The 24,249-nt window shown below is 42.5% G+C and overlaps 1 protein-coding gene across 1 annotated transcript; it reads right to left on the bottom strand.

Moving 5' to 3' along the window:
- Positions 1-1,475: 1,475 nt before the first annotated feature.
- Positions 1,476-16,280, bottom strand: PTGER2 (prostaglandin E receptor 2). The gene is made up of 3 exons (XM_008701571.2): positions 16,170-16,280; positions 14,697-15,586; positions 1,476-2,586 (listed from the first exon to the last, which is right to left on the bottom strand). Exons 2-3 carry the CDS (start codon positions 15,537-15,539, stop codon positions 2,365-2,367), a joined length of 1,065 nt encoding a protein of 354 aa, XP_008699793.1. The 5' UTR covers positions 15,540-15,586; positions 16,170-16,280; the 3' UTR covers positions 1,476-2,364.
- Between the last annotated feature and the right edge of the window lie 7,969 nt (positions 16,281-24,249).

The following is a 24,249-nucleotide window of genomic DNA, read 5'->3' as shown; positions in this document are numbered from 1 at the left end:
TTCTCCCCTTTTATCCCACTGTCGGGGACAATTAATAAAATTGGTGTCTTCTTTTATCACAGTTCAGTTCTCTAACATACCAGGTTAAGCTTTCTGTTTTTATTTAATTTGAAAATGAGTAAGTGTAAACAGGTATGTCTGATGTGAAGGGATTTTTAGAAAGGAAATATTTACATACCTATTCTAAGTAATTTTTTCTGTTACCTTTAAATTGCCATTAATAATAGGTGATTGACTATCACATAGGATTTTTACATTCAGTTCCTTCTATGTATACGCAGATGAGAAAACAGGGTTTAGCCATCTAACGCAGCGCAAGGACAGGCGTAAATTGGGAAACAAAGCTCTAGGAATCTACCAGTTCTTACATAAATGGCTTAAACTCTTCTATATTGAGCCCCCAGAGTGAATCATTGTGTTCCCACTAGTGATAGTATGTCCAAGTGTGCCTTTTCTTTTTTTAAAAGATCTCAGGCATTATTCCAGAATTTTGGGGGGTGGTGAGATGGAGTGAAGGATTGTAGTTAACATTTTCATTTAGAGGAAAAAACAGTCATCTGATAAAAGAAATCAATCTTCTAGATTCAAAGTAACTTCAGAATTTTATGTTTAGGGATTACCCTTGAGTGTAATTAGTCCTATTTAGAACAATTTCTTAACTTTAGAATGCTTGTGTGCAGGGAAGATTTATTTACATGTCCAGATTTCAGTTAAATTTTGCCTGGTTTGTTTAAATTAGTAGAAAAGCAAACCATTTATTTATTCTTTTAAAAATAAGAGCTGATTTGACATAGATTGTGTCTGATGCTGGATTGGTTTGGAATCACTTTAAGTGATTACCTAGTTTGATAACTACTTATAGGAAATGGTTTTACGTAAGCAATTCAATGAGACTTTGGAAAAAACTAACATCCCTTTCTCATTTTTTATAATAGCTATCCTGTAATAACACTCACTACAAAATAAATAAATAAATAAGGTGGTTGTACTATTCTGAAGATCATGCTGTAAGGAAAAAAATCCTCCAATACCAAGAACTATACTATTTTAATATCTAAATTATAATGCAACCACACTTTAAAAACCTGCCTGCAAAAATAAATATAATTTTTGCACTTTTATATTATTAAAAATATTATGCCTACTCTAGAAACTGTTATTTGGGGGAATTCATCAAATACTATTCCATTTTCAAATTTTTGTTTCATAGTTTATCTTCATAGCATCTCAGATGAGTATACGCAGTAGCTAAGATGATTAAACGGTGCAAATTCGCTGAAATATTTTGATCCTGGGTTCATACCATGGCAAAAGTTTAGATTTAGAAACATATTAAGTTATGATTCACTGTTGCCTGATTTCCTATATAGTATGAGTCAAACCATGTTTCCTGGATAAAAATGTAGATGCATGAGTTTTGCTACAACACAGTCATCTTATCAAGTAGATGTTAGTCACAGCCTCCACATGAGCCATAGAAGAGCTTCAGGGTTTATTGAGAATTGGCCAGATTTTTCAGTTTTTAATTCTAATATTTGGCCTCAGACATAGCCACAGTTCCCCTCCCTGGAAATCGAATGAAGAGTATTAATCAGAATTAAAAACTCTCTTAATAGCCTATTATTTCTTGTTGAGAGGAAAATTCCGAAAGGGTTCTTGATTACTCTTAGCACAATGGACGTTATAAAATAAATAACCTAATACTTTGACACACAGCTTCTACAGGGCTAGTGGAAAGGTGACGTTAACCAGCTGAGTCTCCTCTTCCACGCATGATACCATGGTGACCGGAGAGACCTCGCACACACACAAATAGGACAGGACAAAGTGCCTGTGATTTCCAAATTCATTGGCCAAACAAAGGGTTTGTTAAGCAATCACAAGATCCCAGTGCTAGTCGCTTCCACACAGCGCCTTCCTAGAGGAGACACGCGAAGTTTCATCTGGTCTGACTGCACACTGCGTGTTTATGAGGCAGTAGCACAGAAGATTGAAATAAAAAACACAGCTAACTATTCAGGGTTTTAAACAAATTACAAAACCACATGCTTTCTCACTCAACAGGAAAGCTTCAATCAAAAGGCAACTGGGTCCTAAAAGCAGTTGGTTTTTCCTCCAAAGACCAACCTCATTGACTTGCACATTGAGGGTAGGTTTTATAGATCCTTCCGCCACCTTCCATGAAGTGCCTTGTCAGCACCTCTGTAGCCCCAACCACTGCTGAAATGTTTGTACACTCTGTTTTAGGGTAGCATCATTGGGTCTGTAAACTTACTTTTTCATTTCTCCAAGGAGCCATTTCAAAATGATCTTTCAGACGCTGGCTAACGAAGCACTTCTTAACTACTGTCGACAAAGGTCAATCTATTTACTGGCATTTGACTGTATAGAACAGGAAGTCTGTGCTGCATCTTGTGATCTTAATGAAACCCGACAACAGAGGACTGAACGTATTAGTCTCAGAACAGGAGGCCTAAGGATGGCAAAGATCCAAGGGTCAATTATTGAATTGATTGATAAAAATCTAAGAGCTTGGAGGTCCCAATTTTCTCTTCGGGAAGAGGTTTCATTCATATATGCAAAAATCTGTGAGAAGCAAAAAGGAAAAATGATATCAGTTGTATATTGTAGCAGTGGACAGCAGGTGCAATTTCTTAAGATTTAAGAGCAAAATGTGTTTTTTTTTTTTTTTTTGCATGCCAGGGGTGGTGATAGATGGGTAGTGAAATCTCAGTCTTCTTCCATAAGTTTATTCCTGACAAACACTCTGAAATGTAAGTGTTGTCTCCTTTTGACAGATGAGGAAGTGAACTTCAGGAGAGGTAAAAACAATATGTTAACACATTTACATCCAAATATTAAATCTGACGTAATTATCACAATTGAGTGAGAAAAGATATCTAGAGCCTGGGTTCCAGACACATGACTGCCTGGGTTTCACTCCTGGCTCCATGTATATTAAGCGGCTTTGGAACCACAGGAAAAAAAACTAACCTCTTTGTGCCTCAGTTTCTACATCTTTAAAATGGGTGATAATGATAGCAATACTACTTCTTAGGTTTGTTGGGAGGATGACAGGAAGTAGTATGTGTATGCTGTTTAGAACAGTGCTTGGTCAGTAAATACCCCACAATGTTGTCCATATCTCCAGATCACCAGTGAGGACCCCGACATGCAGAGAAGTCAGGTGACTTGCCCAAGCTCCCAGGGCTGCTTAGTTGGCAAAGTTAGGACATAAATTCCAACTTCTTTGACATAAATTCCAACTTCTTTGAGCTTAAAGAGCTCAACCATGGGCAACATTCAGATAGCCTATATTAGAATAAAGGCCTTTAGAACAACGTCCTAAGTAATGGAAACCTGACACATCTTTCACCCTGACTGATGTTTTCAAATGGGTATACCAGTTCTATTCCGATTCCTTATATATTTTGGGATCAATGCAACGTTTTGGTCGGATTGAAAGGAATAAAATAGTACATGCTCAGTAAAGATCAAACACTTCACATAGCTTACAGAAAAGAGGAAACAAATGGAAATCACACCCAGCCTTTTTTTTTTTTTTTTATTAAAGGTTTATTTGAGAGAGAGAGAGAGAGAGAGAGAGAAAGACCAGGAGTGGGAGTCGGGAGAGACGGAGAAGCAGACTCCTCACTGAGCAGGGAGCCTGACACGGGGCTTGATCCCAGGACCCCGAGATCATGACCTGAGCCAAAGGCAGATGCTTAACCGACTGAGCCACCCAGGCCCCCCTCATACCCAGTCTTGGAAACTGGTTCTTTATAATGTTCTAGGGACTTTCTTACCAGTGGGAACCTGTGAGTTAGAGAGCTATATACAACTTCATTCCTCCACACTCCTTTGCCAGAAAAAGGAATGGCTTATTTCCTTTTCCCCTGGCACTTATTCTGCAGGTATCTGGCAACTGGCTATGCAAAGCAAATTGCAGGGAAGGAGAAGAGTAGTCATCTTTGGGTTGCTTATGTTAGGACAGAGCAGGAAGGTTTGGCAGCCATAGGTGTTTATGCCAGAGAATCTTGGACTACGGAATGGAGGAAAGGCTTGGCACATGAGCAAGGAAAAAGAAGTGATGGTGGATTTTCCTCATTACACAGAGAAGAAGAAAGTTAGGTGGGACAATGGAGCAATCATTTTCTTGTCAGCCAAACTATTTTGGCTGAGAAATATACAGTACTTAGACGGTGTATCTAAGGAGCGATTTGGGAGTTTAGAAATTCGGGATAAGAGCATACAGAAGTCTGGTAGATTCAAGTATATTAGTTACTACACACACAGCTGACACTCGCTGGAGAAGACGTCTGTAGCGGAGTTTATGATCGAGCTTCGCTAAAGGAGATGATGACACTCTATTTATCAGCCATCCTGGGCTCCGGGGTAGCAGGGATAAGCGCTCTAGTGTCACACAGGGACATGAGTCAGGTTTTCAGTGGCAAATGACCTGTACGGTATCACAGTTCCTGATCTCGTTAGAGTGTGACAGAGCAATGAGAAGTGAAAAATGGTTTTAGAGGATGAAGCAATTCTGTACTATTTGTTTCCTTTCCTTTTCATCTACTATGCTGGGTAATTTTTAGAAATGCTAAAAATTTGCATTTCAGAAGGTGGCCAAGATTTTGTAGAAGACAACTTCTTCTTTGATGCTGGGAAAAGTGACCCTTGAAGTTCCTGATGTAAGTTTTGTCTTCTCCTACCTCCCCATTTTTTTCCTTTGGTTCTTGTTTTTTGCCTAGAATTCACTGCTTTTGATATTGTGGATCCTGGGTTTGTTTTTATTTTTATTTATTTATTTTTAAAGATTTTATTTATTTCACAGAGAGAGCTCGCACGCACAAGCAGAGGGAGCTGCAGGCAGAGGGAGAAGCAGGCTCCCCGCCGAGCAGGGAGCCCGATGCAGGGCTCTCGATCCCAGGACCCGGGGATCACGACCTGAGCTGAGGGCGGGCACTTCCCCGACTGAGCCACCCAGGTGTCCGTCTGGGTTTGTTTTCAGTAGTAAAATATAGAGCATGAAATCCACCATTTTAGCTATTTTCAAGTGTATCATCAGTGGCGTTAAGTACATTTCTATTGTGCAACTGTATACGTTTTTTATTTTCTGTGTATCAAGATGTTTTGACATCTTAAAGCTTTCTGGCGGGGAAGAGACTGCCCCTCCCCACCCCCAGGGCTACATTCTTAAGAGACTGCCAAGGGCTCACTGGAAGCAGTCCTTTGATATGCAAAGGGACCAAGCCCTGGCCCCTCCATCTGGCCCTATGTCCCAGGAGGCAATATTCTTCTGCAGAGGCCCAGGCTGTCGTCCAGCTCCTGCTCCTTCTGCCTCCTGACCGACACTACTAATTTCCCTTGTGGCCCTGGTGTTGTGCAGTGTTTCCTGCTCTAGGACCTGTGAGTATGCTAAACTTCATTTTCCTGAGCCTCCCCGTGCTCCTCTCGTGGCTGCCCCTGACTGGCCGTCAGGTAAAGAACACCGACGACATCACCACCATCCATCTCCAGAACCTTTTTCTCATCACCCCAAACCGAAACCCTGTACCCGTTAAACTATAATGCCGCATTTCCCTCCCGCTCCTGCTAATCCTACATTTAAAATCAAGGCTGACACAATTGGTAGGTCAAAAAGTTAATAACGTTTCAGTGATATTCTGGAATTCAGCTTCCCAGGCTGATAGAATCTACACATGTTTTTGCATACACTACGAATCAATTTGCTATGAGAAAAATCTAAACAAGAGAGGATAGGCTCTCTCTACGGGGCTTTGCCAAGAATATAGCTTGTTTTGATACCTACAAAGGGGTACAGATGAAAATCAGTGTTCTTTAGATTCACCTTCTATAGAAAGAACCCTTTCAGCGTCCCGTGGAGAACTCCATCTTGGCACTGACAGCGACTGTTCTTCTGAACTACTTCCCCGCTGTGAATGCAACTCCGTCTTGGTTTCAGAATGTTAGAGCAAATGAGAACTCTATTTGGTTGTTCAGTGAAATCACCTGAGGAAGTTGAGACTCGCTGATGGCTTGCTCCCAACCCCGCCCCCCCAGACTCTGATTTAATTAATCGGGGCTGTAACATGGGTATCAAGGGTTTTAAACCAACTTGGGTGATTCTAACCTGCAACCAAGGTTGAGAACCTCTGTTTTAGAACCTTCACCCACCTGAAAGAGTTTAAAATTACTCACTTATCACACTTAAAAACACAAGATCCGCTTAGGCCTGGTCAAACAAATGATTGTGAGCTTCCAGAATGCAGTGTCTGATCGTTAACATGCAATATGATTTTCCTGTGGAAGTTGAACCCTAGGGAGATAGCAGTTAATATTTACTGAAGACCTATGTGTGCCAGGCACAGGGCTAAGCATTTGTAAGTCTTATTCTGTTTAATCCTTACACCAACTTGCAAATGTTATTATTCCTGTTTTAGTAAGGAGGAAATCAGGGCCTAGAAGATTAGTTACCATGCCCCAAATCACACTCCAGATAAGTAGGGAAGCCACGGAGCCACACTCAAGCAGTGGGACCACAACTTTCCTTTTAGCCACTACATACTCTGCCACCTTCTACATAAAAAGCCTGTGATGTGGGGGACCTGGGTGGCTCAGTCGGTTAAGCGTCTGCCTTCAGCTCAGGTCATGATCCTGGAGTGCTGGGATTGAGCTGTCCTGGGATCATGCCCTTTGTCTGGGCTCGCTGCTCAGTGAGGAGTCTGCTTCTCCTTCTTCCTCTGCTGTTCCCCTTGCTTGTGCTCTCTCTCTCTCTCAAATAATAAATAAATAAAATCTTAAAAAAAAAAAAAAAGGCCTGTGATGAAAAGTCTCACGTGAAGTTCACCACTAACTGATTATGGTTTCGTAAGAGCCTTGTTTGCAAAGGTGTCACAAAGGTTTGTGGGTATGACTGTTCCTGTTTATCGATTTAAAAACCATGTCTATATCTACTTGTCTTTCTTTGGGGCTTTTCTTTCCTTCACACTTTCTTTTTTTTTGTAATCTACATGATATGTCTGCATAGTGTTACATATGTATAATTTATACATATGTATAAATAGATGTTTACTAAAATATTTTATTTAAAAAATATTTTCACTAGTATTTTTATTTAAATTCAATTAATTAACGTATATTATTAGCTTCAGAGGTAGAGGTCAGTGATTTATCAGCGTTAAGAGTCTGACGCTCAATGGACTGAACCACCCAGGCACCCCCTCTTTCCTTCACACTTTGCACAGTTAAATTGCAGGCAGTGATTATTATGTTTACCTGCCTTGTGAAAGACATTCGGGTGTCCTGGCTATGGCTTTATATAAGCCACTCCTTTTTTTTTTTAAGTTTTATTTATTTATTTGACAGAGAGAGAGAGCACAAGCAGGGGAGGGAACAGAGGGTGATGGAGAAGCAGGCTTCCTGCTGAGCAAGGAGTCTGATGCGGGCTCAATCCCACCTGAGCCCAAGGCAGACGCTTAACCAACTGAGCCAACCAGGCACCGCCCCTAAATAATCCCTTTAAAAATTTTTTGGTGTCAACTAACTTCAAAAAAGTTTTTTTAAACACAAAACTTTTGGGGGGACAGTATTTTCCAGGTATATGATGTTTTAAAGAAATCTCTTCCCCCAAATCCCAGGTGGTTTATGGAGGGGACAGGAGCCTCTGTCCCTTGGGAAGGAAAGACTGGGACATAGCTATGGCTCCAGTATTAAAGAACATTCCCTGCCTTGTGCTTCAGGTGATCCCAGGGCTGGACACAAAGAGAGTTAATGCTAAAGGTTAGAGCTCTGGGCCTGTATATTCCAGGGTGATAGCTCTTAATTCTTTGAAAAAATGATGTGCACTATGGAAACTCCCCAGAGCACAAGATTTTACAAATGATTTCAAAGTGATCCAACCGCTGTCCATGGAGTGTAGGAAGAACCTTGGTCCACAGGAAATTTTGGCCTTCCCCAAATGCACTATTCCTGGCCCTTCCCATCGCGCATATGTCCTAGCTGCAGAAGACTTCGGTCTAGTGTTCTGTTGGGGGGGCAATTTTAGGCAGCAAATTATTCTGAGAAAAATGAAGCTTGGTATCTTGGTCATATAAACTGAGGCACAGTGGATGTGAGCTCAAGATAAGGATGGAGTTTGGTGGTCAGAAGCTACAAAATGGAGGACAGGAGAAGCCAATGGAAACCAAGCAGACCAAGTTGCAGATTAACTGGGTCTTCAACCTTTAGGTGGAAAGAGACTTGTCTTCCTAAACACCATGTCTCTGGAGATCAGTTCCTCGCTATTTCTATTCTATCCTATTGATCCTATTCTATCTCATCCTATCCTATCTTATTCCATTCCATTCTTTTTTTGAAAAAAAGATTTTATTTATTTATGGGAAAGCGAGGAGTGAGCATGAGCGGGAGAGGGGCAGAGGGAGAGGGATGCAGACTCCCTGCTGAGCAGGGAACCTGATGCAGGACTCTATCCCAGGACCCCAAGATCATGACCTGAGCCAAAGGCAGACTCTTTTTTTTCTTTTTAATGATTTTTAATTATATTATGTTAGTCACCATACAGTACATCCCTGGTTTCCGATATAAAGTTTGATGATTCATTAGCTGCATATATCACCCAGTGCACCATGCAATACGTGCCCTCCTTACTACCCATCACCGGTCTATCCCATTCCCCCACCCCCCTCCCCTCTGAGGCCCTCAGTTTGTTTCTCATAGTCCATAGTCTCTCATGTTTCATTCCCCCTTCTGATTACCCCCCCTTTCTTTATCCCTTTCTTCCCCTACCGATCATCCTAGTTCTTATGTTCCATAGATGAGAGAAATCATATGATAGTTGTCTTTCTCTGCTTGACTTATTTCACTTAGCATTATCTCCTCCAGTGCCGTCCATGTTGCAGCAAATGTTGAGAATTCGTTCTGATAGCTGAGTAATATTCCATTGTATATATGGACCACAACTTCTTAATCCAGTCATCTGTTGAAGGGCATCTCGGCTCCTTCCACGATTTAGCTATTGTGGACAATGCTGCTTTGAACATTGGGTGCATATGGCCCTTCTCTTCACTACGTCTGTATCTTTGGGGTAAACACCCAGTAGTGCAATGGCTGGGTCACAGGGTAGCTCAATTTTTAACTTTTTAAGGGACCTCCACACTGTTTTCCAGAGTGGCTGTACCAACTTGCATTCCCACCAACAATGTAGGAGGGATCCCCAAAGGCAGACTCTTAACCGACTCAGCCACCCAGGCGCCCCCTTTAGTTTGAACTTAATACTGTGATGGGCTCTTGACAGGTCAAAAAAAGAAATACACCATCCCTAAAAGCTGTTTTTCTTTAAACTGAGGACCTGGCCTTCATCATCTGAAATAGCAGTGAAGAACAATTTGACCGATGGTGTAGACATAATGCATAGCTTCTCTTTTGGGAAAAGAACTATGGTTCTTGCTATCTAAATTTTAAAAACTGAGTGTAATTGTGTCTTTATTCACAGCCACAATTTTGTAATGGCAAAGGAAAAGGTGTCAAATGAAAACACTCATTTGGAGGAACATTCTCATAAAAGGTCACATGCATTAAAATGATTTCATCAATCCCAAGCATATAATTGGCGATGCAGACATGATAAAGGGATTTCCAGTAGTACATGGATATAACTTAACACAAGCAAGTTCACTGTGGTTATGCATGAAGGGTTCTGAATTTCTCTTTTATCCCTACTAGAACTGTCGTATATTGCATGTACCTAATCAACACATTTCGTATGAGTTTTACAACCCCCATTCATGTTACATTTTACATGAAGAGTTCCAGGAATGAACAGGAAACTCCAGTACTGTTTACTTGAGTTTGTTCTGTATTTTGAAGATCATATTTCCGCTAATCAGGTTTGCCTAGAAATTACAGCACTGAAGAATTTCTTAAGATGAAGACAATTTTAGAATGAGCCAATTGTTCACTTTTGAAATTTTAGAACTGAATAAAATGTTCTAATGGCAAGTAGAAAGCAGTTTAAAATGACCAGCAGCTGTCCACAGCGATTGGCAAAGTAGTGACCAAGTAACTTGTCGTGTGTTGGAAATTAAAACACAAATAATATCTGAGGCAAGAATGGAGGTCTGATATATTTTCTGTGTTCTGTTCCATTTCAGGAAGAAAGTTTCTATTTATCTCTGTGAAATGATGGCAACAGCTGATCAACATAAGGAGGAATTCATTAATTTATACACTATCCCGTTAGTACATAAACAGTTTGGAATATGTTGTTGGTCCCATGCATGATTTCATATTGGGCAGCCAAAGTAATGCCATTTCCTAACCACAACATAGTGGTTTTTTGTTTTTTTTTTTTTATCGCTTAAGAAATGTTTTAGTATACCAACAGAAGATTTTATGTGAGGGGTAATCTGACTATTTCTTAATTTAGACCAGCATTTATATTAGCCAATCTCCTTAAATCTCGGTCTCAGCCTTTCAATTCCTAGGACTGGAGAAGAAAAAAGGAACCACACGCTTGGTTCCAGCTCAGGCCCCTTGATCGGCATGGAAAGAAAGGTCTTTGTCATTTTATTTGTAAAGTGAACAAGTTGGGGGGCACCTGGGTGACTCAGTCAGTTGAGCGTTGACTCTTGGTTTTGGCTCAGGTCATGATCTCAGGGTTGTGGGATCACACTGCCCCCCGCCCCGCCAACCCTCGGGCTCCGTGCTCAATCCCAAGTCTGCTTGGGATTCTTTCCCCCTCTGCTTCCCTCCCCCTGCCCACTGGGGTGTGCGTGCTCTCTCTCTCTCTCTCTCTCTCAAATAAATTTTTTTTAAAAAGCTAACAAGTTTGAATTGAGACAAAGTGATCCAGATATTTATAACATCCTCAGCATTCCTTTATGAAATCTTGGATTCATCTTTTCACATGTTACCCCTGAAAGAAGTACTTTTTCTCTGATAGTACTGTGGTTAAGAGGATAGGCTCTGTGCATTTTTAAACTGTCTGGCTGTGAATCCCAGTGTTTACTAGCTGGGGGACCCAGGGTGTTACTTGCCTCATCTGTAAAACAGGAACAATAATACTATCTACTTTACAGGTTGTTGTGAAGGTAATGGGTTAGTATATGTAAAAATTAGCACTCAAAATGTTAGCCATTTTGAGGCTGATAATAATGGTATTTGAAAGTTGAACTTGGCTTCATTACAGGGTGCTGGGTATTTTACATTTTGACAGTTTTCTCTTCCAAACATTGGAAGTCCTAGACTGGTGTTCTTGGAGGAAGCAGTAATTCTAACCTGCCCCCACCCTGGGACAACACTGACATGAATAGTTTCGGGTTTCTTAAATTCCCCACTCTCCTCCTTCCCTCACTCCAGGAGCGCTGGAAAAGGCTGGTGCCCTACTGGGTACACAGCTGTGAAATCTCCTCTTTACTGGGCCAGTGGTGTGGCCTACTTTTGAGGGACATAGAAAACAGCTCTGTTTTCCTGAGGAAGAAACAGACAGACATAGAGTAGATTGCTAGTACTTTCTGGGAACAAGGAAATCAATTAGTTGGAATAGCTCATTAATAGTCACTTTACATTGATTACATTTTGAAGTGATAATATTTTGGATATACCGGGTTAAATAAAACATATTGATTAATTTTTATTGTTTCTTTTTACTTTTTGTCATTTGGCTAACAGAACATTTAAAATTCCATGTGTGGCTCAACTGTACTTCTACTGGACTGCATCTGTTCTGTTGGAGGAACAGCAGAATTTCCGAAGGCAACCACAAGTCTTTGCCTTGTCTAACGGTGTTCCAGTTAGGATGTGTGGAAAGGATTCCTGCCTTGTGTGGGAGAGTGGTGGAGGCCATTTCTGACCACAATTTTAGTGTGGGCCAAGTAGACTAAAAGGACATGAGGGGAAAGTGCCCCCCCCCCGCCAGGGCCCATGGCAAGCATTCTGAAATATCAGGATGTATGCACCAAACAGTAACTGTGACTTTCGAATCATCAGATAAGCCCTTCCCGAGATAACCAAAATCAGGATACTACAGCATTTCGTAAGGTTTAAAGTGCTATGTAAATGAAAGGTTCTAACAAGTACCAATAATCTATTGACAAAGTAAAATTAGTCAACAGTCAATGTAAATTTCCTTACTTAAAAGACAACTTGATACTTCCCATTCAAGGTACAGTTCAAATATCTATTCGGGGCCTAGTGAGCTACCCATTCTTCATCTAGATAACATGTCATGTTGGCCCCAAGGCAAGGATCAGCATGTCTGGCTTTCTAACTATGTTCACTCTAGGTTTCTCCCCTACTCTTTGGGAATCTTTGCCATGCATACATGCAGAAGCAAACCCGGATAATATCTAGTGATAGTGTCAATGCCACTATCATAAAGGGCCCTCGTAATCTTCATCTGGCGTCCTCAAGCCATAGACGGGCAATCTAACTAAAAACACAGCTTCAGAGCAAGCCTCCTACTCCCCATTCCTTCTAACCGGACTTCTAGCTCTAAGCCCCTTCCATGTGGCAACTCTGGAGCTGCCCCTGGCTTAATAGTAAATAAAGGGGGAAATAAATATTCATAAATATATGTGTGTGTTTGTGTGTGTGCGTGTGTGTATGTATACACAGGGAGACTTGAAAATCAACAGCAATGACTGAGTTCTCATGATAAAAGGCAAGTTTACTTGAAAACAGGGAAACCTCTTGAAAATTACTGCCTTTACGTTTTATAATATATTTATGCAATGGGTTAGTCACGATCAAAGAAGAGACCTTTTCCTCCTGTTCTCTTCCTCTAAAGGGCTTAGGGAATAATAATCCTGTTCACAAGCATGTGGTGCCCTTGGAGCCTATTCCCAAGCTATTTAAGTGGCTGGGGGTAAGGGGTATTTTTAAATATACACTCGAAAATCACAGATGAGACTCCAAGAACTGACCTCCCAATTCTCACCAGGCCAAGACCAGCACTGCCCAACTCAGAAAGGGTTTATGGCCTCTAAATTGGATTCTAAGTTGTTTAGTGGAACTGGAAATGCTTTTTCTCATAGATATGTGTTCTGCATCTCTGTCCTGACCCCAAAAAGTTGATTTAACTTCTAATATGACATTAAATTTTCTACTCGTAAAACAAAAGAAGGGCATAGAAGCCATGACGGTTTCCACATCACAGCCTTCTTGTGCACAAACTCCCTGGTTCAGGGTGGAATGGAAGAGGCAGGGTCCCACAGTGCTACCTCGTTTCATTAGGGGGTACCTTCCTGTCACTTACGGATTTAGACCAGCTTCTGCCCTGACAGAGAACAAGAGTGTGAGGACAATGGGGACCAGGGAGAAGAGAACATAGCTGTGAATCAGTTCATTTAGGAGGGCGGCTGTCCTTTCCCACCCCGGAGGGTGAGCATGTGAAGATAATCTAACAGCAGTGATGGAGGTGGGAAGTAAGAGAAAGTTACTTCTTTAGTTTCTACAGCTCAGACCTACTCATGGTAGGCACTGTCTCTTTCTTTTCTCCAAGACTGTGGCAGGAGGGAGTCACTGCCAACTGCTCACTCCCTGTGGGGTCAGTCTTGTTCTTCTGAAGAGTGGGAAGTGGGGCTACCAAAACTCCTCGTCCCCAGCTTCCAGTAAGAGACCCTGCTCAGACACATCCCAGGCTCTGCTACCTGTGTTACACCTGGGGCAGCTCGAACTCACAGCGTCACAGAACTAACTGCTAATCTTGCCCCAAACTAGGACAGCAGCCATTCCCAAACCTGGGTTCCTGTCTTCAGTTCCCTGGGGCAGCCTCTGGCCTGCTAGGTCACTGCACCTGCTGGACGTACCTAACTCTCCCATCCCTGAGATGCACCAGCCAATCCTGTGTGTGGCTTTGTGCTCAACAAATGCATGACTATAAGCTGAAGAACACCTGTAGATATTTCTGATAATGATATGAAGAGGATATTTTGTAAGAAGGTACAAATGCCTCCTTTAGAGGAATTGCAAGAGTTTAGCAAGGGGTTTTCCTAAGCAACCATCTTTTCCTTTAATTATCATTATGGACATAATATAATGTCCAGATTTTTTTCATGGCCACAAAGAGTTATGCTCCTAATATGTAAATTGGGAAACTTGTAAACTCTGTAATAGTTGAAATTTAAGGACACATAATTAATGCTCTGAACTTATCAACAGGGACCCTTCTCACCTGGGACCATTCTCAGTGGCAGCTGCAATGCCATATGTTGGGTACCACATTTTGTGCTGGGAGAAACAGAAGGCAAACATGGAGAACTTGCACCAGTGGGTGGGAAATACCTAGAGGCGAACTGCAGCTCTGGGAAGTCAGGTTGCAGCTAATACCCATCCACAGGTGGAAGGGGCTGCGTCCTCCTCAGGCATGAAACCAGGTTAGCAGAGGCGGACGGGGACATATCCCCTCTTTTAACTCTAGGCTGGGGGTCTGGGCCGGCTTAGCGGGGGACCAAGAATCCCTTTCAGGGGGACTGTATTAGGTGTGAGAAACGCTAGCACCGAGCCACGGAACGCCAGGGTTAGGGGAGGAAGGAAGTGGGGTAAAGGTGAGAAGCGAGAGGAGAAGGCTCTAGACCTCAAGAATCAGAACCTATTTTTACAAATTGCAAAGGTATGGTGATGGAAAGGGTAGGAGGGAGAGGGGAAAGAGAAGGCTGCTCAGAGCGGGGCTGTGGAAACGAAGTGAGTTAACTTACCGTGAAAGGCAAGGAGCAGACCGCAAAGGTGATGGTCATAATAGCCAGGAGAATGAGGTGGTCCGTTTCCTCCGTCATGGACACCCTTTCCCCTCTCCTGCGGACCCCAGGGCCGTCCCGGCAGCTACCCAGTGACGGTCCGCAGCGACTTCTCCTGCTCCGACGGTGCATGCGGATGAGGTTGAGGATGACACTGAGGTTGCAGGCGAGCACCGCGAGGATGAGGAAGAGCAGCACGGTGGCGTACAGCCGCAGGTACGTGGTCTTGTCGTGCTTGATGAAGCACCACGTCCCGGGGCAGTACTGGGCGTACTGCCTGGGGTCTCGCAACGGCAGGGAGCAAAAGAGCAGAGAGACCGTGTAGATGGTGGGCAGCACGGCCAAGCCGCCTCGGCGCGTGACCCAGCGCTGGTAGAAGTAGGGGTGCCCGATGGCTAGGTAGCGCTCCAGGGCCATGGCGAAGAGCATGAGCATCGTGGCCAGGCTGAAGAAGGTCATGGCGAAGGCGAAGTAGGTGCACACACGGCCCTCGGGCGCCAGTGCCACCAGGGTCTGGTTCCGAGCGTAGGAAGCCAGCACCACCGGGCTGATGAGGCAGGTCCCGAGCAGGTCGGTGAACACCAGCTCTGTCACCAGCACGTGGAACAGGGAGATAGCGTTCCCGCGTCCTGCTCTGCGTCCCGCGTCCGCCCGCCAGCGGCGCGCCAGCAGCGCCAGCGCGATGAGGTTCCCCACTACCCCGGCCGAGAACATCACCGAGCTGATGGCCGGGCTTTCCCCGGAGGGGAGCCACTGCGAGAGCGTGCAGTTCTCCGACGAGGAATCGCTGGAGGTATTGCCCATGGTGGAGTGCGGGGAGGAGAGAGGCGCCCTCCTCTCCTGGCTGGGCCCTAGGAGGAGGAGGGTCTGAGAGCAGGAGGGCTCCGAGAAGCTGAAGGAAAGGGGGAGGGACCCAAGTCCAGAGCCCCCTTCCGGCCCCCAGCGCGCCCAGGGCAGGCTCGGCCCCAGGGCTCGCGTTGCTCTCGGAGAGGCCACCACTATGCCGCCGCATCCGGGCGGCGCGCGAGGCTCCTCGGCGGGTCCGCACCCGCCTCAGCCGGGAGCCCGCACCCGGGGGGCAGCCGCCGCCGCTTCCGCACCCGCCTGGGGACGGCCGCAGACGCCGTGTCACGGCGCCCGGGGCTAGCGCCCGCCAGCTGCCAAGACGTGGAACGCGCGTCACACCCGTGGGGGCACCGCGAGTCCCTCAGCCGGGAGGGCGAGCAGAGGGGGCCGCAGCGCCAGTTCCGCGCGGTGCTGGGCGGGAGCGGCGTCCAGGGCTCCGTTCCCTCGGGGTTGGGTGCTGGGAGCCGCACGGCCGCTGACCTTGGCCAGGAGGCGTTTCGCCCCGCAGAGGGCCGGGAGAGAGTGCGGGCACTTGTGGGTGTGCGCAGAATTCACAGCAGGCAACAACGGGAAAGCAAAGGGACTCACCGAACAATAAAGTTGGAAGGACCCAGTCCCGGGAGATGTGTGCAAGATGGGAACAACAGGCACCAAAGACCGCTTGCAGTAGGACCAATCTGTTCTTTTTCTTATTCTTTTGCATTCTCAGGAAGATAAACTAAGAGGGCGGGACCAAAATTAGGAGGAAGTGAAAAGCTCGCTGGTTGTCCGAGGAACCAAACCGCGCGCCCCGCCGAGCTGCCTGTTGCACTGTTGCTTTGATTCGGTGGCCAGCATTTCGCCTTTTCCTATGTCAACACCATAACGGATAACCACTTGTTTAAGCAAGCAAGAAAAAGAAAGAAATGTTCCTTGTGTGTAAAATTGTTTGTGAACACAGCTTGAAATCATTGCACATTGTTCTCTAGTCAAGCACAGCCTTGAAAGAAAACCTGCTTCAGGATTAATTTTTTCACGTTAACGGTGCAGAGCACATCTGGAAAGACCCATTCCTGGTAAAGCTTATTAGTAAGTGGCCAGCTTTAGAAACTACAACTGACAAAAGTGGTTGTCTACAACATCCCTTGTCACAATTGCAGACTCCTGAAAATGGGCCGGTGTTTAAAACTGTTTAAACAAACAAAATCCAGTTTGACAGACAAAGGGGGGTAATTATATTCTGTAAGGAAGGTCATATTCACTTGGGAAGGAGGAAGGGCTGGGAGATGGAGGGACCTGCACAGGAAACAGGCAAGGGGTAAAAGCCATCATGGTGAAACAAAGAAAAAATTAGCTGCTTAAGAACATATCTTACAACAACCTGCTTGCTCTCCATGAATATTTTAGCTCTGGCCTGGGGATTGGAATGGAGATGGGGCCCTCAACAGGGCAAGTTCAAAGGGAGTCTATTTTTCTCAAATAAGAAGTTCAGCAGTCATAGAGAGGTGAGTCTCCCAGGACCCAGTCTCTTTCTGTTCTCTAGACCTTCATCCCTAGCATGCTGGCTTTCTGTCTACATGTTCTTCCCCATGTAGTCACCAGTCGCTCCCTAGATCAGTCAGGATGCAACCAGAGAAATAGAACCGTTGTGATGAAGAATGAGAGATTTATTATTAGGCACGAGACCTGTGCTGTTCAATATGGTAGCCACTAGCCACATGTGGCAATTTAAATTTAAATGAGTTAAAATTAGCAATGTAGTTTCTCAGTTGCACTAGTTACATTTCAAGTGCTCAGTAGCCATATGCATATGATTAGTGGCTTTCATATTGGGCAGTTCATATACAAAACACTTCGATCGTCACAGAAGTTCTATTGGAAAGTGATGCATTAGACCCTACATGATTGGGGGAGCTCCTGGAGAAGTCCATGCAAAGCTGTTTGCTGTCTTTGGTTCTAGTGTTGACTGAACCTGAAGTCACCATAGGTCAGACAGAATGGTGGTCAGGGTAGAAAGCTGGTTGTGGATAAAAGCAAGTACAGGCTTGGAACCTACAAGGATAAACTGGAATTCATGAACAACTAGAATCTTCAAAGACAGGCTAGATTTGTATATGTCTCTTACTACCTCTGACCTTGATAATGCAGGTATACTGTGGGAGAAGCTGCCACCCTTCATGGGGCTACACATGCCCTTGGCTTAGGATGCAGAGAAGCTGAAGGAGGAGATCTGATGGCCGCTGGATTCTGTGTGCTGCCCTGCCTCATACCAGTGAGGCAAGCTGGCAGATCAGTGACAATGTACTAGAGTTATCACCATGCCTGGAGCCCTGCATTGTCCTTCAGAGCATGAAGACCATGGCTGCTGCTTCATTGTTGCCTTCTCAATCTCATACAACACTTCTCTTGTGGCTAATGTTAACCTTGAAACCATGCAGGATTCTGAAGAACAGATACTGCTCAGCTGGGTCGACTCAGTATAAAGTTACCACACTGCCCCACAGTCTAGGCATTAAGTCTGCACTGAAAGCAGAGGGTGAGAAAGAGGCAGCCTCTGTGAGCTTGCTCTCTCTTGTGCCTGTTTCTTTCATCAGAAAAGCTGGTTTTCCAGAAGTACCCCGATAGCCCTCCCTTCATGTCTCATTTGCCAGAATTTGGTAAAATGGCCACTCCCTAGCACCAAAGGAGGCTGAGAAATGGGGGCTATTGAACATTTCCGGCTTCTTCCAGAGCAGAGGCTGGCCGGGAGAAGGGGCTGGGAGTGGCACTGGGTTGGTGAGCCGACAGTGTCTGCTGCAGATCTGCACAGTGGGTTTGCCACGACCCCGTTCTTACAGCCAGAAACGAAGTGCAAGAACACCCATTCCAAGCCCTTCATTCGCAAGTTGATGAAACTGACGCACAGAAAAGTTGAGTATCTTACCCAAGGATATACAAATTTAGTGCAAAGCTAGCAGTATGGAAGCTAGACCATCTCATTTACATTACAGATCTCTGCATATTGCACACACTGTCCATTTAAAGGCAAAAAGGAGCACTTGGCACAATACCCATCCTTGATACTGCATTAGAGCTCACTGACAAATCACTCAACATAATTTGGATGTTACTTTTTGCCTGACGTATTGATAAAGTTTGAAAAGATTATGCGTATCCAATATGACCAAAGAGAGAGAGAAAGGGGCTTGGTAGAAGTGTGACTGTGGGTACAACTTTCCTGGTAAGAATGGTTTATTAATTATCACAAATTCTGAATATGCTTCAGCCCAGAAATAATGTTATAGAAATGTACTGCCTCAAGGGGACATAATCTGACAAATACACAAAGTTGTCAGGTACACACACACACAGCAGGAAGAATGTTCATTATTGCAAGAATCTAGAACTAAATGTCCTTCCATAGAGGACTGGTTTAATAAGTTTTGGTACACCCATGTAAGGGAATATAGAGTCATTAAAAAGGATGACATGTATCTGTATTTCTTGATAATAATCTTTACCACATATTGAGTTAAAAGCATGTATGTTGTTTCATTCATATAAAATTGTATGCATAAATATTTGCTTAGAGCAGTATCTAGAAGGATGGTCAGCAAAATGTGAGTAGTAATTTCTCTGGGTAGTACTTTCTTCTTTATGGCTGTCTGTTTTGGCTGATTTTTCTATAAATATGTATTAACTTTGCATTAGGAAATTCAAGGAAGCTGCTTTTTGTTTAGAAAAAACGGTTAATCATTGGAGGAGACTGTCTTTTCTGCTTGTCAGAAAGCAGGGAGTTAGATGCTAATGTTTTAAATCCTTTCCAGTTCTACCGTTTAGCAAGTGGGCCAGTTGTTTGAGACTGAAGAAGATTGGAGATATCCTTATATTTCCCTAAGGGTTCTGCAACTGTCCTTATTTGAAGATTGGAAATCATCATGTATTTTGCACCATGTCTAATGAGATGATGCCCTGCCCTACTTCAAGTGACTGCTTTTGACATTCGATTTTTGTCAATCCCTTAACCCAATTCTGATACTACCATTGCCAGGAAGTCTCTCTCTCATAAAGGTGGAAACAAAATTAAAGAAAAAAAAAAAAACCCAAAATGCAGTCAATAAAAGCCAATTTTGAGACAGGTTAAAAAAATTAAGGATAATTGTGAGTGGGTAGGTACAGAATCTTAGTAGAGAAATAGAAATTATAAAAAAGAACTGAATGAAAATTCTAGAACTAAAATTTATAGCAGCTTGGAGTTGGCAGAACAAAGAGTGAACTTAAGGACTAATCACATCTGGTCACCTTTCTTTCCTTGTCATCATTACTTTTGTGCTCATTGGAAATATTCTCACTCTTCCCACATCATGTGAGTCTTGCTCTGTTTTTACCCAAGAAGTGAAGCATGGGTTTTCTGTTCTCTCAGATCCCTCAAACCTCTCTGAGATCTGGGGTGCAGAGCCCACATTACCTAGGAAACTCCTGTGTTAACATTTAAGCTCTCTTGTTCTCTTGAACTTCACCTTCCCTACTTTACAGCCTGTGGACCCAGCTGGGGAAGAAGTGGGACAACTTTGCTCTTTCTCGTCTCTTCGGACCTAGGTCTCCTCTATGCCTAGTCTTTCAAAAGTCCTATGCCAAACATTGACACCTGTGTTCTGTTCCGTTGTCTTTTCCCTGAGGCAGTCAACAGCACACCCCAGCTGCTGCTAAAACTAGGGAAAAGGCTGGACTATCAGCAAGCACTGGGCAACAAAATACGTAGGTTAATATGTCAAATTATAACATTTGCCTTCATGTAGGTGTGTGTATATCCAAGGCTTGATGGGACTTATTACAACCTCATAGGATTGTTTGAGAAACAATTTGATAAAGTCTTTGCAAAACCTGAGTCAATAAAAAGTGCTTTACAAACGGATATAGGAGTACAATAGTTCTCTTGTCCTTAGACGGCAAATATCAGAACCGCTTATTAGCACCAGGAGTTAGATCAAATGAGTTACTCCAATAATGTCAGGAAGGCCAATTGTCTATGATTCTAATTTCCTTTTTAAGATTGATACAGAACAAAGAATCCAATATAGTCATGAAAATTCTCTTTACTTAGAAAGGTTTGCTTCCAAGGACAAGACCAACTATAGGGCAGAAAAGTACATATAACACAAAAATCAGGCTATATTTATTCAAGTGTTTGTATAAAGTAACAACTCATTACAGAAATTTTTCCAGGGGCGCCTGGGTGGCACAGTTATTAAGCGTCTGCCTTCGGCTCAGGGCGTGATCCCAGGGTTCTGGGATCGAATCCCACATCAGGCTCCTCTGCTGGGAGCCTGCTTCTTCCTCTCCCACTCCCCTTGCTTGTGTTCCCTCTCTTGCTGGCTGTCTCTCTCTGTCAAATAAATAAATAAAATCTTAAAAAAAAAAAGAAATTTTTCCAAAATTAGAAGAAAAAAGCCACCCATGAATGTGTGTCCATAAAAAATGACCACTCGTAACATCTTGATGTGTTTCTTTCAATGTTTCTTCTATGCATTTTTTTGTTTTCACTGTTGTTATATTATTTGTAAATTTTTCTATACTGTTTTTTAAAAAACTTAAAAGCATATTGAATAGCTTATATTGCAATATGCATTAAAGGCCTAAAAATGTTCATGCTCTGAGATCCAGAAATTGTACTTCTAGAAATCTGTAGTCCATTTATTTATTCACCCAACAATTTAAGGCATATATGTACTGAGGCAGCAGAGTATAGTTCGAAGAGCAAGGGTTCTAGAGTCAGATTGCTTTGTTTTTTTTAAGTTTTTATTTAAATTCCAGTTAGTTAACATACGGTGTTATATTAGTTTCAGGTGCACTATAGTGATTCGACATCTTCCATATGTCATGCGGTTCTCATCACAGAGAGTGCCCTCCTCGAGGCCCATCACCTATTTCACCCCTCCCCCGCTGTGACCATCAGTTTGCTCTCCGCAGTTAAGAGTTTTGTTTCTTGGTTTGTCTCTCTCTACCCCCTCTTTGCTTGTTTGTTTCTTAAATTCCACATATGCATGAAATCATATGGTATTTGTCTTTGTCTAACTTCACTTATCATTATACCGTCTAGATCTATTCGTGTCATCACTGCAAATGGCAAGATTTTATTCTTTTTTAAACATTTCATTCTTTTTTATGGCTGAATAATATTCCTGTGTGTGTGTGTGTTTGTATGTGCGTGTGTACACCACCTCTTCATTATCCGTTCATTAATCGATGGACATCGGGGCTCTTTCCATAGTTTGACCATTGTAGATAATGCTTCTATAAACATAGGGTGCATGTATTCCTTTGAATTAGTATTTTTGTATTTTTTGGATAAGTACCTAGTAGTGCAATTGCTGGTCCATAGGGTAATTTTATTTTTAAATTTTTGAGGAATATCATACTGTTTTCCAGAATGGCTGCACCAGTTTGCATTCCCACCAACAGTGCAAGAGGGGTACCCTTTCTCCACATCCTCGCCAACACCTGTTGTTTCCTGTGTAGTTAATTTTAGCCAATCTGACATGTGGGAGGTGATATCTCACTCTAGTTTGAATTTGTATTCCCCTGATGGTGAGTGATGTTGAGCATCTTTTCATATGTCTGTCCGCCATCTGGATGTCTTCTTTGGAAAAATATTTATTCACGTCTTCTGCCTATTTCTTAACTGGATTATTTGTTTTTTGGGTGTTGAATTTGTTAAGTTCTTTGTAGATTTTGGATCCTAACCCTTTATCAGATATGTCATTTGCAAATATCTTCTCCCATTCCAAAGGCCGCCTTTTAGTTTTGTTGATTGTTTCCATGGTTGTGCAGAAACTTTTTATCTTGATGAAGTCCCAATAGTTCATTTTTGCTTTTCTTTCCCTTGCCTCGGGAGACTTATCTAGTAGGAAGTTGCTATGGCTGATGCCAAAGATGTTAGTGCCTGTGTTCTCCTCTAGGATTTTGATGGTTTTCTGACTTACATTTAGGTCTTTTGTCCATTTTGAATTTATTTTTGTCTGTGGTATAAGAAAGTGACCCAGTTTCATTCTTCTGCATGTTGTTGTCCAGTTTCCCCAACACCATTTGTTGAAGAGACTGTTGTTGTTGTTGTTGTTGTTGTTGTTGTTGTTGTGTTTTTTTCCCATTAGATATTCTTTCCTGCTTTGTCAAAGATTAGTTGACCAAAAAGTTATGGGTCCATTTTTGGGTTTTCTATTCTGTTCCATTGATTGATGTGTCTGTTTTTGTGCCAGTACCATACTGTCCTGATGACAACAGCTTTGTCATATAGCTTGATGTCTGGAATTGTGATGCCTCCAGCATTGTTTTTCTTTTTCAGGATTGCTTTGGCTATTTGGGGTCTTTTGTGGTTCCATACACATTTTAGGTTTGTTTGTTTTAGCTCTGTGATAAATGCTGGTGGTACTTTGATAGGGATTGTATTAAATGTGTAGATTGCTTTGGATAGTGTAGTCATTTTAACAATATTTGTTCTTCAAATACATGAGCTGGAATGTTTTACCATTTCTTTGTGTCCTCTTAAATTTCCTTCATAAGTATTCTATAGTTTTCAGAGTACAGATCTTTTACCTCTCTGGTTAGGTTTATTTCTAGGTGTCTTACAGTTTTTGGTACAATTGTGAATGGGATGAATTCCTTGATTTCTTTTTCTATTGCTTCATTATTGGTATATAGAAATGCAACAGATTTTTGTACATTGATTTTATATCTTGCAACTTTTTGAATTCATATATTCCTTCTAGTAAGTTTTTGGTGGAGTCTTTTGGGTTTTCTACATGGAGTATCATGTTATCTGCAAATAATGAAAGTTTAACTTCTTCCTTGCCAGTTTGGATGCCTTTTATTTCTTTTTGCTGTCTAATTGCTGAGGGAAGAATTCTAGTGTTATGTTAAATAGTAATAATGAAGTGGACATCCCCGTCTTGTTCCTGACCATAAAGGAAAAGCTCTGTTTTTCCCCACTGAGGATGATATTAGCTGTGGGTCTTTTGTATATGACCTTATAATATTGCGATATGTTCTATCTATCCCTTCTTTATTGTGTTTTTTTTTTTTTAGCAAGACTTGATGCTGTATTTTGTCAAATGCTTTTCTGCATCAATTGAATGGATCATAAAGTTCTTATCCTTTCTTTTATTGATGTGATGTATCACATTAATTGATTTGTGAATACTGAACCACCCCTGCAGCCCAGGAATAAATCCCACTTGATCATGATGAATAATTCTTTAAATGTACTGCTGGATTAAATTTTCTAGTATCTTGTTGAGAATATTTACATTCATGTTCATCAGAGATATTGGCCTATAATTCTCCTTTTTAGTGGGGTCTTTGTTTGGTTTTGGAATTAAGGTAATGCTAGCCTCATAGAGGAGTTTGGAAACTATCCTCCCATTTCTATTTTTTGGAAACAATTTGAGAAGAATAGGTATTAACTCCTCTTTAAATGTCTGATAGAATTCCCCTGGGAAGCCATCTGGCCCTGGACTTTTGTTTGTTGAGAGATTTCTGCTTACTAACTCAATTTCTTTGCTGGTTATGGGTCTGATCAAATTTTCTATTTCTTCCAGTTTCAGTTTTTGGTAGTTTGTATGTTTCTATGAATTTGTCCATTTCTTCCAGATTGCCCATTTTGTTGGCATATATTTTTTCATAATATTCTCATGGTTATTTGTAATTTTCTGTG

The sequence above is a fragment of the Ursus maritimus genome, unplaced genomic scaffold, assembly GCF_017311325.1.
Source record: "Ursus maritimus isolate PB19 unplaced genomic scaffold, ASM1731132v1 scaffold_25, whole genome shotgun sequence".
Lineage (NCBI taxonomy): Eukaryota > Metazoa > Chordata > Mammalia > Carnivora > Ursidae > Ursus > Ursus maritimus.
Note: the sequence above shows the minus strand (reverse complement) of the source record. Positions and strands in the feature narration are given on the sequence as shown.

Excerpts from the sequence above, each read along its gene's own strand:
- PTGER2 (XM_008701571.2), bottom strand. The coding sequence starts at position 15,539 with ATGGGCAATACCTCCAGCGATTCCTCGTCGGAGAACTGCACGCTCTCG. Across the intron at positions 2,587-14,696 it reads TCTGCTCCTTGCCTTTCACG|ATTTTTGCATATATGAATGA; the intron begins GTAAGTTAACTC and ends TGCTTCTCACAG.